This window comes from Canis aureus, chromosome 4 (assembly GCF_053574225.1).
Source record: "Canis aureus isolate CA01 chromosome 4, VMU_Caureus_v.1.0, whole genome shotgun sequence".
Taxonomy (NCBI): Eukaryota; Metazoa; Chordata; class Mammalia; order Carnivora; family Canidae; genus Canis; species Canis aureus.
Genome location: NC_135614.1, coordinates 21930665 through 21947197, shown reverse-complemented (window position 1 = coordinate 21947197; position 16533 = coordinate 21930665). Strand labels below are relative to the sequence as shown.

Sequence of the window (16533 nt, the reverse complement as noted above, 5' to 3'; positions counted from 1 at the left end):
AAAAAAAAAAAAAAAAAAGCATCTGCCTTCAGCTCAGGTCATGATCCTGAGTCCTAGGATCAAGCCTGGTAGCAGGCTTCCTGCTCAGCAGGGAGTCTGCTTCTCCCTCTCCCTCTGTACCTACCACCCCTTTTTGCCCCCTGCCCTGGATTGTGTTCTCTACCTCAAATAAATACATAAAATCTTAAAAATAAAATTCCTTGGGGGTTAAATTAACATGCTGATTTGCTCCAATCTTTATCCTCCAGGGGCAGCTTTTTAGGGGTAGGGACCATACTTTATTTCTATTTGATTCCCTAGCATTTTGCACAGTATCTGGCACATAGTAAAAACAATAAATGTCTAGTGAATTAAACTGACAAAACAAATAGGAATGTTCCATCTGCCATCTGCATTCTGCTCACAGCACATTCCTCTTATCTATTATCATCATTTTGGTATAGATATCAAAGTCCTCTCTATACTACACAGTTCTTAAAGGAGCACCTCACATTTGTGCTTTAGACTAAGTCTAACTACTAAGTGAGACAAGAGTACAGTGGTTCAAAGTATGGGTTCTGGGGCAGCCCCTGGTGGCTCAGCGGTTTAGCGTCACCTTCAGCCCAGGGCGTGATCCTGGAGACCCGGGATCGAGTCCTGCGTCGGGCTCCCTGCATGGAGCCTGCTTCTCCCTCTGCCTGTGTCTCTGCCTCTCTCTCTCTCTGTCGTCTCTGTGTATTCTCATAAATAAATAAATAAAATCTTTAAAAAAAAAAAGTATGGGTTCTGGAATCAGATCATGTGAGTTGAAATCCTAGCTTCACCACTTATTATTGTGAGGCCTTGGGCAAGTCATAATCTAGTGTGCTTCTTTTTCCTCATCTATATAATAGAAATAATAAAAGAATCTACCTTATAAATTGTCATGAGAATTAAATGGATAATATGTAAATCATTTATAATAGTGCCTGTAGGTACTGTAAATAAGTGTTTAAATGTTTGTTAAATAAGTAAAATACCAACAAGTGGGAATAAAACTAAAAAGCTTCTACACAAGTAAAGGAAACCAACAACAAAATAAAAAGGCAACTTGCCAAATGGGAGAAAATTTCTGCAAATCATGTATTTGAGAAGGGGTTAATATCCAAAATATATAAAGAACTTATGCGGGGACAAGCCCGGGTGGCTCAGCGATTTAGCGCCGCCTTCGGCCCAGGGCCTGATCCTCTGCCTGTGTCTCTTATGAATAAATAAATAAAATCTTTAAAAAAAAAAAAGAAGAAAAAAAAAAAACTCATGCAACTCAATAGCAAAAAACCCCAAACAATCTAATTAGAAAATGGGCAGAGATCTATATAGACATTGTTCAGAAGACGACATATAGATGGCCAATAAACACATGAAAAGATGCTCAACGTCACTAACCATAAGGGAAATGCAAATCAGAACCCAGCTGTCAGAATGGCTATTATTAAAAAATACAAGAAATAACAAGCGCTGGCAAAGATCTAGAGGAAAGGGAACACGTAAGCACTGTTGACAGAAGTGTAAACTAGGCAGCCTCTATGGAAAACAGTATGGAGGGTTCCCAAAAAATTTAAAATAGAACTATCATATGATCCAGCAATTCCACTTCTGGATAATTATCCAAAGGAAATGAAAATACTAATTCAAAAAGACATAAGCACCCCAAAGCTCACTGTAGCACTTTTTACAACAGCCAAGACATGGAAACAACGTAAGATAAATGGATTTTAAAATGTGGTGTGTAGGGGATCCCTAGGTGGCTCAGCGATTTGGGGCCCACCTTCGGCCCAGAGCATGATCCTGGAGTCCTGGGATCGAGTCCCACATCAGGCTCCTTGCATGGAGCCTGCTTCTCCCTCTGCCTGTGTCTCTGCCTCTGCCTCTCTCTCTCTCTCATGAATAAACAAATAAAATCTTTTTTAAAAATAAAATAAAATGGAAATTATTTAGCTATAAAAAAAAGGAGGAAATCCTTCCACTTGCAATATGGATGCACTTTAAGGACATTATGGTAAATGAAATAAGTCAGAGAAAGACAAATAGCATATGATCTCACTTATATGTACAATCTTAAAAACAAAACAAAAAAACATACACAAGGGCAGCCCCGGTGGCTCAGTGGTTTGGCGCCGCCTTCAGTCCAGGATGTGATCCTGGAGACCCGGGATCAAGTCCCACGTCGGGCTCCTTGCATGAGGTCTGTTTCTCCCTCTGCCTCTCTCTCTGTGTCTCTCATGAATAAATAAATAAAATATTAAAAAAAAAAACACGCACAAGAAAAAAGAGTTCCTAGATGGAGAGTAGACTGGTTGTTTCCAGGGTGGAGGTAGCAGAGAAAAGGGTGAAGGTGATCAAGAGGCAAAAACTTCCAGTTATAACACAAATAAATCCTGGGAATGTACTGGTACAGTATGGTGCCTACGGTTAATAATACTGTATTGTATATTTGAATTTTGCTAAGAGAAGAGATCTTACAAGTTCTCACCACAAGAAAAAAAACTGTAAATGTATGTGGTAACAGATATTAACTAGACTGGTGTTGAACATTTTACAATATATACATATATTGAATCATTATGTTGTATATCCTATACTAATGTTATATGTCAATTATATCTCAATTTAAAATAAAGATTTAACATAATGAGCAAACAAATCAGCCAGAAAACACAAACGAGTAATACACATAAAAAGGCATGAAGTAAACACTTTCAAAAGAAAAAATAAAAATGGAATATAAACACTTAAAAAAAATCAAAGAAATTCAAGTTAAAATGAGATATTTTGCCTACAATAACAGATTTTTTTAAAAGCTATATAAGGGAAAGTTGTGAAGGAGATGAGAACTTTCATACACTAGTGAAATAAGAGTACATTGCTGGTCTTTTTGGAAAGCAATTTTATAACATGTTCAAATGCTTTTAAAATGGCCATTCTCCAAATACTGAATGGCACAACTTATATGTGGCATCTTAAAAAAAAAAAAAAAAAGGGTGAACTCCTAGAAATAGAGTAGAATGGTGAGTGCCAGAGGCTGGGAGAAGGGGAAATGGGGAGAATGTGGGCAAAGGGCACAGACTTCCAGTTATGAGTCTAAAGATCTAATAAGAAAATAAATAAATAAATAAATAAAGATCTAATAAGTAGCATAGTGACTATAATTACAATACTATATTATATACTTGAAAGTTGCTAAGAAACTAAATCATAAATGTTCTCATCACCCCCTCCAAAAAATAAAAAAGTAATTATGTAAGGTGATGGAGATACTAACTAATCCTACTGTGGTAATCATTTGTAATATATCCATGTGCCAAATTATCATACGGTACATCCTAAACTTATACAATATTATATGTCAATTATATCAATACAGCTGGGAGGGGTGCCTGGCTGGCTCATTGGTAGAGCACGAGACTCTTAATCCTGGAGGTGTGAGTTTGAGCCCCACACTGGGTGTACAGATTACTTAAAAAAAAAAAAAAAAAAAAAAAAAAAACTGGTAAAATAACTTTTTAAACTTTTTTTTTTTTTAAGATTCTATTTATTTATTCATGAGAGACACAGAGCACAGAGCAGCAGAGACATGGGGCAGAGGGAGAAGCAGGCTCCCTGTGGGAAGCCCGATATGGGACTTGATCCCAGGACCCCGGGATCACACCCTGAGCCAAAGGCAGACCTCAACCACTGAGCCACCCAGGCATCCCTTAACTTTTTTTTTTTTTAAGTAATCTCTACACCCAATGTGGGGCTCAAACTCATGACCCCAAAATCAAGAGTTGCATGCTCCACTGAATGAGCCAGCCAGGTGCCCCAGATGTGGTCTCTTAACCTCAAACAAAACCTACTAATGAATAACTACTTATAACTATAAAATACATTTTCTTTCTAATTACTTATTCTATATCTGAGCAATTTTATGGAGAAAAAGAATTCCTTTATCTTAATACAGTAACTACTCAACAATATTGCCTTGGAAGGCAGCATGGTACAGTACAAAGAGCAAGAGTTTGGGGTCTGACAAACGAGATTTAAATCCTGATTCTTTCACATAGTATATGTTAACCTCACTGAATCACAAACTACCTACCTATAAATGGGAACAACAGTACTTCCTTCATAAAGCAAAAAACCCCAGTGCCTCCTTCCTAAAGCTGTGAGAATAAAATACAGCCTGCTTATACACTCAGTAAACATTAGTGTATATTAGTTACAACTTCTCAAACAAAAAATGTTCATGTTCACAGGGGATCCCTGGGTGGCTCAGCGGTTTAGCCCCTGCCTTGGGCCCAGGGCGTGATCCTGGAGTCCCGGGATTGAGTCCCACGTCGGGCTCCCTGCATGGAGCCTGCTTCTCCCTCTTCCTGTGTCTCTGCCTCTCTCTCTCTCCCTGTGTCTCTCATGAGTGAATAAATAATATCTTTAAAAAAAAATGTTCGGGATCCCTGGGTGGCGCAGCGGTTTGGCGCCTGCCTTTGGCCCAGGGCGCGATCCTGGAGACCCGGGATCGAATCCCACGTCGGGCTCCCAGTGCATGGAGCCTGCTTCTCCCTCTGCCTGTGTCTCTGCCTCTCTCTCTCTCTGTGTGACTATCATAAATAAAAAAATTTAAAAAAAAATTTAAAAAAAAATAAATAAAAAATAAAAAAATTAAAAATAATGTTCATGTTCACTACTTATAACATCTAGTCCACCTTTCCAGGGAGGATGAAAAAATGCTAATAGAGTATAATCAAGGTGTATGCATGTATTGTATACATCTTCCATGTATTTATGATCCAGATGTTTATCATTTTAACGGTGATATCATATTCCCTTTAATTAGTGTACCATAGTTTACTTAACCATTCTGCAACTATATGATATGCAGAACATGTTTCCAGTGACTTTGCATTAAATACTCTATTATCTGCCCCCTACAACATTTCCGTGTTGTTGAGATAGGAAAGCTATCCCCATCTTACAGATGAGGATGGGTGGCACAGGTCTGTGTTCCCCCAGCTCAATCAGTTATAATAACCACAAACCAAACTAGAATCCGGGTCTCCCATCTTCAGATCCAGTGATTTCCCCTGCTATGTTTAGATCTCTCCTTTACCTGGAATTATATTTCTTAACTACAGATTTTTCTTAAATAACATGCTAATGCCTGCTACTATTAGGTCCATAACTTATGAAATACTAAAACTATTTTTATTCAGAATGATACTAAGTACAAAATCATATAAACAAATAAATTTTCCACCTAATACATATATGTGTGTATATATACATATATATTTAAACTGCAAAGCTCTATTAAATTCAAGCATTCACACAGTAGTAACATTCTTTTTTTGGTTGATCTGGATGGACAAAGTGAAATAATCACTCATTATTTCAAGAAATTGGTATCGTTCTAGATGCTGTGGAAACAGCAGTAAATACAATAATAAAAAATACCTTGTCAACAGGGAGCTTACATTTTAGTACCAGGGATGGGTGATGAAACAAGATAAATCACTAAAATGAACAATGTTTTAGATAATGATAAGTGTGAGGCAGGAAATAAAGCAGGAGAGGAGGGCAGGAAGTATTACAGGGGTGGTTTGTATTGGATGGAGTGGCTATTGAGTCCTCACTGGATGGAAGACATCTGAGTCATGAGCTGAAGGGAATGAAGGAGTGAGCCAGGTAGATACCTGGGGGAAGAGCAGTCTCAGCAGAGGAAACAGTTAAGGGCAAAGACTGTGAGTCAGGAGCTTGTCTGGTGTGTTTCAGGAACAGCAAGAAGGCCAATATAGCTATAGCACAATAAGACAGGAGGGAATAGGAGAAGATAAAATTAGAAAGAGCACCTGGGTGCAACAGTCGGTTGAGCATCCAACTCCTGGTTTCAGCTCAGGTTGAGATCTCAGGGTCGTGAGATCAAGCCCCACGTTGGGCTCTGCACTCAGCACCAAATCTGCTTAAGATTCTCACTGCCTGGGCAGCCCAGGTGGCTCAGTGGTTTAGTGCTGCCTTCAGCCCAGGGCGTGATCCTGGAGACCCAGGATCGAGTCCCACGTCGAGCTCCCTGCATGGAGCCTGTTTCTCCCTCTGCCTGTGTCTGTCTCTCATGAGTAAATAAATAAAATCTTTAAAAAAAAAAGAAAAAGAAAAAGAAAAGATTCTCACTGCCTCTCCTTCTGTGCCCCCCAAATAAATAAATCTTTTTACAAAAAACTTACAGAAGTAATAGTAGCCAAATCAAATAACTTGCAGTCTTCATAAGGTCTTTGGGATCTACTCTGAGAGAGATGGGAAAGCCACTAGCAGACCTTGAGAGTAGTGACGGGATGTGATCTGCCTCTGAACAGGCTATGGACAGTCTGAGGGGGCATGAGAGCAGGAAGGCCAGGCAGGAAACTACAGCAATAATCTCAGCAAGATAGGGTGGCAGCTTGGACTAGGTAATAGCAGTGACTTGAGTCTAGATATAATTTAAAGGTGAAGTCAACTATAGATTAGATACAGTGTAAGCAGAGGCAGAGTCTCCAAGATTCTAGCCTCAGCAACTGGAAGCAGGGGAGGTGAGGAGAAGGTTATCAGAAGCTCAATGTCAGACAGTAATTTTAGAGACATCTACTCCTTTAAAAAGTGCAAATGTCAAATCAGCAGTGGGACAGACAAGACCGGAATTGGAGAGGTACAGATTGGAGATAAAATTGGGAGCCATCAGCTAAGAAATGGTATCTAGAATAGGGAAATGAATGCAGATGGAAAAAAGGAGGTGTCCAAAGACTCCACGGTGGGCACTCCAGAGGCTGGGGAAATACGGAGGAAGCATCACAGACTGAGAAGAAAGAAAAAGAGGTGGAACAGCTAAGTAAAAGAAGTGTTTTAAGGAAAAGAGACTAAGAACTGTGCCAAATGCTAGATTGAGCAACTATGTCAAATGCTACTAATAAGTCAAATAAGATGAGGACTTAAAATTTACCACTGATTTTAGCAACATAGAAATATCTGGTGAACTTGGTAAGACACTGACTTTTCTTTCTTTTTCAAGATTTTTTTCAAATAACACAAACACATTTATCTCCAATTTGTATGAGGCAAAAAAAAAAAATATCAGAGACCAATGCTTTACACATACTCAGGGCCAGCTTATAAATGTTCCATTTAGTGGTATCTTAACACAAATCTGCATAGGTGAAAAGAAACTGGCAAAATCTACTTCTTGCCATTCAAATTGTCAGATGGTGAAGACCAAAACAGAATGTTCCAACAGTTTTAATTTTTAAGATTTTAATTATTTATTTGAGAGAGAGAGAGAGTACATGCACACTGACATGGTGGGAAGGGGCAGAGTGAGAAAGCAGACCCCCTGCTGAGCAGGGAGCCTGCTGAGACTGGGGACTGGGATGAAGTAGGGACTCAGGACCCAGGACTCAATTCCCATATCCCCGATCCTTGAGGATCCATAGTGAGGGCTGTGATGTTTGTTTAATGTTCCCATTTTGGTTCAATCAAGTCTGTCCATCTATAGCACCTAAATAAAATTAGACTTGGCTAGAGAGCATATTCTAAAGAACTGGTTAGCTGCTTTTAACCAATGCAATTAGATCACCATAAAAGGGGGAAAGGAGCCATAAAATTAAAATTACTTCTCCCCCTCAAAAAAATAAAATAAAAATAAAAACACCACACCCTTGCAGCTAATCCCAACAATTACCTTCTTTCACAGTGTCTTATACTTAAACCATGATGCAGGAAATGAATAAAAGCCAGAACTTTTAAACATTTCACAACAATCCAGATGGTACTTCTAGCCTCTGCTCCTGCTTTACAAAGTGAATCAGGACAAGACATAGATCTGCTACTGTGTATTTAATCACCAAAGGACTGAAGATGTCTGGGGTTTTATTCTGTCATGTCTCTAAGACTGTGTCCATTAAGTGCAGACAAGAAGAAGTCTTGATAGAACAAAAATGATGCATGCTTGATGATCAGATCGATTTTAAATATTACTCATAGCATATAGCTTAGTCAATGCTCTAGCTGTTTCTATGGCTTGGGCTTCATTTATCTTCCACTGCTCCACTACATCATCATGCTGGATTGGGAGCACTTACCAAAGGAGAGCAGAATGATGCAGATCTGCAATACTGGGGACCATTTATCTTTCAAAATATCTAAGCATATTCTTCCCAACTTGCCTACATTAGGATGATAAATTTTGGTCATGAAACATAGTTTAGGGGCTACCATCGAGTATTCTTCTGGAAGGAATAGTTGAAGTTTAAAAGTCTCTCCCTCAAAGGGGAAGTCCTAGAGGCCAGCAATGACCAAATGAAAACAGTGGGCATTGTTCTCATCTGGTTCTGCTTTAATGCCAGAAACCACTTCTGCCAGCAAACGCTGGGTTTCCTTGACAATTCCGTGGACCAGCTCGGCCATCTTGTCAGGTCCCAAGTTCAGCCTCTGATCTTCACTCTGGCTCTGCTTACTTTACACACAAGTGCTAAGATTTTATTTTTAAGTATTCTCCACCCCCATCATGAAGCTCAAACACATAACCCCAAGATCAAGAGTCACATACTCTACTGGCTAAGTCAGCCAGGCGCCCCAATAAGGCATTGATTCCTAACTCTGAATGTGAGAAACCTCACAATATCTGGTTATTTAGAGGAGTGCTACACATAGCCTCAAAACAAAATTAACCAAAATCCGTTTTAATTTTAGAAGACTGCCAACATTTTTTTTAAAAACTAAGCTTTGGGCAGCCCTGGTGGCTCAGCGGTTTAGCACCGCCTTCAGCCCAGGGCCTGATCCTGGGGACCTGGGATCAAGTCCCACATCAGGCTTCCTGCATGGGGCCTGCTTCTCCCTCTGCCTGTGTCTCTGCCTCTCTCTCTCCCTCACTGTGTCTCTCACAAATAAATAAATAAATAAAATCTTTAAAAAAAAATAAAAAAAATAAAAACTAAGCTTTACTTTTTAGAGCAGTTTTAGGTTCACAGAAAAATTAAGATGAAAATACAGAAATGCCCTAAATACCCCCTTGCTTACACACATGGATAATCTACAAACTGCCAACTTTTAGTAGGTAAAATTTATTAAGGAATGGATGGTAACACAGTAATTTGCCACCTTTGCAGGACTCTAAATAGAAATTTTTGATCTAGGCTCCCAAGAGCCCTAGAAGTTCGATAGCACCTCTTTAGTACTACCACAGTGGGGTGGGAGGACGGTATTTAGTGGATTGGGCTGAGGGTTCTTCTGACCTGCTTAACCAAAGCAGCTCAATCAGTTTTTATAAACTGCATTTCAAAAGGATTTCATTGGAAAAAAAAAAAAATCACTGAAAGCCCTTTCTCTGAGGCAGTGGCTCTCAAAGTGTAGTACCTGGATAAAATTATCCAATTATCTCAATATCACCTGGCTACCTTGTTAAAAAGGCAAGTTCTCAGGCCCCAACCAAGACTTCCTGAAGAGTCTGGGAGTGAGCGCTCCGTTTTAACAAGCCCTCCAGAGTCCTCCAGACCAATATATGCTGAAATTTGAAAACCATGTCTCAAAGACTTCAGATATTTTGCTTAAGTAGCTGTTTGCATTCCTTTAAGCACTGCTATTCTCAGTGGAAACCAAAATAGAATTTTTATAATGATTTATTTATCAAAACAGAATTTTTAGATTCTAACTGAAAATATGTCAATATCAAATTTTAGGATAACATCAGACAGAATATTTCCTATATAATTATATTTGGACTAAGATTGCACTTCAACTCTATCTGATGATTATTTTGAAGACCCCTATTAGGTGACCATCTAGATAGCTCTACAGAGAGGTCCCTGAGTATACTGAAGAGTCATGTACTCATTTGTAAATGAGGAACAAGACCCTTCAAATCTTGATTAGTTTCAATAAAAATTTAAAATTTATCTGACATAAAACATACCTCTTTCATATACTGCTTATATAGTGCTTCTGACGATTCTAGGTAAGCTTGTGCAGTTTCAATTTCTTCTCTTTCAGACCACAAGATACCCAGGTTATTCTGGAAAACAAAGAAAAGAGAAATAAGTAATGACCATATAAATCTTATAAATAATGACAGTAAAAACCTTCCAATTGGGATGCCTGGATGGCTCAGCGGTTGGGCATCTACCTTTGGATCAGGTCATGATCCTGGAGTTCCGGGATCGAGTCCCACATAGGGCTCCCTGCATGGATCCTGCTTCTCCCTCTGCCTGCCTGTGTCTCTGCCTCTCTCTGTGTCTCTCATGAATAAATAAATATTTTTTTAAAAATCTTCCAATTAAAGTAACTTTCAGGGGCATCTGGGTGGCTCAGCTAGTTGAGCCTCTGACTCTCGATTTCAGCTCAGGTCATCATCTCAGGGTCCGAGGAACAAGCCCCAAGTTGGGCTCTAGGGTCAGCAAGGAGTCTGAGATTCCCTCTCCCTCTCCCTCTGCCACCTCCCTTTAAATAAATAAATAAATCTTTTAAAAAAATTTCAATGAACTTCTATATTATTGGTTTCTTTTGTAACCCTTTATATTTTATGTTATCCATTTAAAATTATTATTTTATGAAATATAGGCTTTACTAGACTGCAAAAGGGGCACATGACACAAAAAGTGTTTAGAAACCTTATAGTTTAAATGCGACTTGATCATTCCTCTGGAACAAAAACCTCTGGTCTTCTGGTTTCACATGTTTCTATTCTATCATTTTTTTAAGTTAAGCGATCAGTCCTCAGTAAGGACTCTAGGTCATAGGGATAATGTACTGAGATTGGACAATTGTTTCCTTTTTACTTGTGAGGGTCCTTTGTAGGACCCTGGGGAAACCTGAAGGGCCCTGGCCCGCTACTAACTTAGGGCGTGATTACTCTGTATACCCATGCTCAAAGAATATAATCTCCCTTAATATTCATTTCCTGATCTTAGAAATGGATACACAAGTCACCTTGTCTCACTCTCTAGTTCGACTTATTTTTCCTGACAATAGTCCCTGAGAAATTCCATTCAGCCATGACATCAGTAAGCCCAACCCCAGCGTACTGTACCTACCCTAGAGAGTCTAGAGATTTCTCTAGTACCAGGAACTGGATGGCCACATTTGCTCTATTTTGATGGGATGGTGACATATTTAGCCTGCCAGATTCAGGGTAGGCTGTGCCACAGAAAGCAATGAGTCTGGTGTGTGATAAATCTTAAACTGAGTCAAGAACCCTAGAGTGTGTCTAAAAATGACTCAAGTTTTTTTTTTTTTTTTTTTGAACCATAACCTCTTGAGATCTTGAAGGTAAAGACTATGCAACAGCTCTAGAATTGATTTGATTTTTCAAAATTAGTATTGTAATGTTTTGGTTTTTAGTTTTGCAATTCTTTTTACTGAGATATAACTGACACATAATGTCAATGGTTTTTTAAATGTTACTCCACAAAGATAACTACTATTGACATTCCACATAAAATTATGTTTAAAAATAATATAAGTCCTAAAATATACCAGAAACTATGATATCGTTCACAGAGCATCATCATTTTCTTGTCCTCAGGATACCAGACTACAAAGGAAAAAGATTAAATATAAAATAAAAACAGCTAGAGTCACCTGGGTAGCTCAGTCAGTTAACCACTGGCTCAGGTAATATCTCAAGGTTGTAAGGTCAAGCCCCATGTCAAATCTTTAAAAATAAATAAATGAAAATAAAAACAGCTAAAAAGATGTAACTGGTGAATTCTACCAAACACTTAAGAAGTAATACCAACTCTACATAACTTCTTCCAGAAAAGAGGAAAGAACCTTTCCATCTTAAACTAAACGAAAGGCATAACAAGAAAACCACAGCCTAATATCCTTCATGAACACAGATATGAAAAAATATTAAAATTTTAGCAAATTGAGCTCAACAATATATAGAAAGGGTAATACTTCATTCGAGTTTTACTTCGTAAAACCCCAAGTGTATTTTATCACAAGAAGGTTGGTTTAACACTGTAAAATCATTCAAGACCATTCACTATATTAACATACTAAAAAAGAAAAAAACATGAATGTCTCAGATGCAGCAATGAAATAAGGATGCTGAGTGAAAGAAGTCAGACCAAAATAAGAGATACACGGCATGATTCCAGCTATGAAATTCTAGAAAATGTGGAGGAGGTGCCAAGGAGAAAGAAGAGAGAGAATAAAGGAGAGAGGGATTACAGAGGAACACAGGAAGCCTGTAGGGGTAATGGCTATGTCAATACCTGGATTGCAGCAATTGTTACTTGGGTATATTCATATGTCAAAATTCATCAAATTGCGTACAGTTCATCATATACCAGTTATACCTCAATATAGCTATAAACACACACAAAAGATACTCTTTATACATATATATCCTGGGAGTGGGGAGAATAATCTACTAATTTGTTAGGATATTTTACTTAAGTGAAGTAGTTAAATTTCACTCAAGATGAGGGATGCCTGGCTGGCTCAGTGGATGGAGCATGCAACTCTTGATCTCAGGGTTGTGAATGCAAGCCCCACAGTGGGTGTGGAACCTACTTTAAAAAAATTTTTTGAGGGCAGCCCCAGTGGCGTAGCGGTCTAGCGCCGCCTGCAGCTTAGGGCGTGATCCTGGAGACCCGGGATCGAGTCCCACCTCAGGCTCTCTGCATGGTGCCTGATTCTCCTTCTGCCCGTGTCTCTGCCTCTCTCTCTGTGTGTGTGTGTGTGTCTCTATGAATAAATAAGTAAATAATCTTTAAAAATAAATTTAAAAAATTTGGGGGACACCTGGGTGGCTCAGCAGTTGACTGTCTGCTTTTGGCTCAGGGCGTGATCCTGGGGTCCCGGGATCGAGTCCCACATCGGGCTCCCTGCGAGGAGCCTGCTTCTCCCTCTGACTATGTCTCTGCTTCTGTCTTTCATGAATAAATAAATAAAATCTTAAAAAGTTTTTTTTAATTAAAAAAAAAGGTGACAATATAAGTGCATACTGCCGATAGCAAAAATTAGAAAGAAAACTAGAGAACAATTTTTTTTTTTTTTTTCCTTGAGAGAGAGAGAGAGAGAGAGTTCATGCTTGAGGTTAAGGGGAGGGGGGTAGAGGCAGAGAATCTTAAGCAGGCTCCACACCCAGCACAGAGCCCAATCTCACGATGCTAAGATCATGATCTGGGCTGAAATCAAGAGTCAGGGGCTTAACCAACTGAGCCACCCAGGTGCCCCAAAGGAGAAAAATCATTCTTAAGGTCAGCAGAACCCAGTGATGATAGAAAGGGATAGTCTCTTTTGATAATCTACTTTAGATATAGGCATCGTATTTCTATAGTTTCCCAGGAAGGAAACACCAGGTTGGAATAAAGTAGTCAGAATATCATAAATTCCCATGAGTTGTTACTTTCAAACTTTTTCCTACACACATGTACACTTAGTCTTTTACAAAATAGAATCATTCTATCTAATTCTAAACATGCCTTATGGTCTTCCTTCTCCCCCTTAATATTGCTTTTTCTTTTTTTTTTTTTTTTAAGATTTTATTTGGGCAGCCTGGGAGGCTCTGCAGTTTAGCGCCGCCTTCGGCCCAGGGCATGATCCTGGAGACCAGGGATCGAGTCCCATGTCGGGCTCCCTGCATGGAGCCTGCTTCTCCCCTCTGCCTGTGTCTCTGCCTCTCTCTCTCTCTCATGAATAAATAAAATCTTTTTTAAAATACATATTTATAAATGTATTTATTATAAAAATAAATATTTTATTTATTTATTTGAGAGAGAGAGAGAGAGAGAGAGAGCATGAACAGGGGGCCAGGGGTGGGAGAGCCATAAGGAGAGGGAGAAGAAGGATCCCCGCTGAGCAAGAAGCCTGACATGGGGCTCCATCCCAGGACCCTGAGATCATGACCTGAACTAAAGGCATGCAGGCACTCCAATACTGCTATTTTTGGTTAACAAATATAAATCATTATATTTTAGTGGTTGCACACTGTTCTTCTGGATGGATGTATCAACATTTATTTAAATATGTATCTACTCATGATATTAATTTCATTGTTTTTTTTTTAATTGACAATGCTGTGATGAACATGTTGACATACTTCTGCATCCTGTCCCAATATTATTTTAGGATATTGATATGAAATTTGTAAGTCAAAGTCTTGACTCCAGAATTTGATACCGACTAATCTTCAGAAAAGGTCTGTGATTTGTATTTCCACTAATAATGCTAATAGACAGTATTTGTTTCCTCATAGTCTCCCAAACAAGTACAAGTAATCACTATAATAATGTCTGCCAACTTGACACAATATTTCTATGTTAGTATGCTTTGTTAGTACTAAGATCAAATCGCTCATCCCTGGGATCCTGGGTAGCTCAGTCAGCTAACCTTCTCACTCTTGGTATCTGCTGGGGTCATGATCTCAGGGTTGTTAGATGGAGCCCTGATTTCTCTGCACTTGGCAGTGAGTCTGCCTGAGATGCTTTCTCCCTTCCTCCCCTCTCTGCTTGTTCCCTGCTTGTGCACGCGCACTATCCCTCTCTCTAAAATAAATAAAAATCTGGAAAAAAAAAAATCTCTCATTATGTATAGCAAATATTAAGTGTAATAACATTTCAGTGTGGTAGTGCTACTGGAATAAACACATCAACTGGACAGTTGTTAGAAACACATTAGCACAAACTAAATCTAATCAAATTACTATTGCTGTACAGTTCTAGTACCTGGTAGGCTAGTTTTAGTGCACTATCTTTTTCTTTTTAGTTTTTTTTTTTTTAAGGTTTTATTTATTTGACACAGAGAGCACAAGCAGGGAGAGAGGCAGGCAGAGGGAGAGGGAGAAGCAGGCTCCCTGCTGAGCAGAGAGCCCCGCACAGGACTCAATCCCAGGACTCTGGGATCATGACCTGAGCCACAGAGGCAGGCATTTAACCCATGAGCCACCCAGGTGCCCCACTGGACAAATATTTAGAATGTCCTACTATGCAGGAGGTACTGAGGTTATAAATAGTGTGCAAAGAGACATAGCTCTTATCACGTAGCTTTTAATTTTATTAGGCCATGATAAAAGAAAATGACCTATTCCATCTCCATTTTAATTTTAAGGTTTTTCTTTGAGGCCTACTTATCATATGATGGATTTTGGTAAATGTTCCCTGGATGAGGCATATTAAGAACTGGAACTACTGGATGTAAGGGTTTGTGAGCTTACGCCAAGTTCCTGGCACATACAAATTTGTACTTTGAAGTGTTATGTTCCCGAAGAGAATGTCAGATTTATTTCTTAATAAATCAAGTACCATATAAATGGGAAACGGTAAGTCTTATAAGAATTCAAAGATACAAGCTCAGAACAAAATGATCCAAAGAAAGTTACTAAAAGTATGAAGTTTGTTTTCCTTTAGGTTTGAAGAATAGGAGTTCCCCCGGGGGGCAAACGAATCTATATACAGAGAGAGATTATATATTTATATTTATATAGTTTTTTAAAATCTAAAAATCTAAAGATTTTTAAACAATTTGTTTTGAATTAAGCATGCACTCGGGTCATTCTCTGTAATTTCCTCGAGACTTTAAGATTTAAATCACTTTGGACTTCCTCTTAATTTTTTTTTAAGATTTTAAAAAATTTATTCATTCATGAGAGACAGAGAGAGAGAGGCAGAGACACAGGCAGAGGGAGAAGCAGGCTCCCTGCAGGGAGCCCGACGCAGGACTCGATCCCATGTCTCCGGATCACGACCCGGGCTGCAGGCGGCGCTGAACCGCTGAGCCACCCGGGCTGCCCGGGACTTCCTCTTAATAGAGTCAACAGGAGGTGGACTGGTGGAGGAGAGTGGGAAGGGGCATTTACGATGTCGTAGGGGCTCAGGAAGCCAACGTGTCGACCACGACTAGGCGAAGCAGCAAGTTACGTTGCTGGCGGTTTGCAAGCTGTTTATTCCAACGCTTCAAAAACAGGGGCCCAGATCGTGCCTGATAACGTGCCTCAGGCCTTGGCGAGAGCGGGGCCCTCTGCACCCCTCGCCTCTGCCGACACCTGCGGGCGGGGCTCGCTCTCACCTGCGCCTGGATGTAGAGGGAGACGCAGTCCTGCGACAGCCGGTACTTGCGCAGCAGCCTCAGGCACTTCACCAGGTGCTCCTCCCCCGCCGACAGCTCCTCGGTGTCGATGTGGTTCACCCCCAGGTGGAACTCGATCACCGCCAGCCTCACGGCCCCCTGGGCGACGGGCCCCTCGGCCTCCAGCACTTCGGCCGGCAGCGCCAGGGCGTGGTCCCCCGCGCCCAGGCAGTCCTCCGCCTGAGGCCGCTCATCCTCGTCCTCGGGCGCGGGGCCCAGCAGCGCCTTGACCTCTTCCAGCAGTGCTCGGGCGCCGTATTTGGACTTATAGGGTTCTTTCTCGGGGTTTTTATGCAATTCCACCCGCGACAGGGCTAGCGCGGCCTGGAATTTCTCACGAATCTCGGCCCACGGAACACTCGCCATAGCGGCCTCTACAGCCCGGGTGTCCCCAGTGTTTGCAAGCCGGACTCCCGCCTTCTTTCTGCTTTGCGACGCTTCACT

General features: G+C 40.2%; 1 protein-coding gene and 1 pseudogene across 1 annotated transcript in view; both read right to left on the bottom strand.

Annotated features, from left to right (window-relative positions):
• Positions 1 to 16533, bottom strand: part of KIFBP (kinesin family binding protein) — a 39477-nt gene extending 22944 nt beyond the window's left edge. The window contains exons 1-2 of the mRNA XM_077894786.1: positions 16030 to 16533; positions 9929 to 10027 (exon numbers count right to left, since the gene is read on the bottom strand). Of these exons, the coding sequence (XP_077750912.1) occupies positions 9929 to 10027; positions 16030 to 16455 (525 nt within the window). The 5' untranslated portion in view covers positions 16456 to 16533. The remainder of the gene's footprint in view (positions 1 to 9928; positions 10028 to 16029) is intronic.
• On the bottom strand, positions 7255 to 8738 carry LOC144311818 (ubiquitin-conjugating enzyme E2 N pseudogene; annotated as a pseudogene).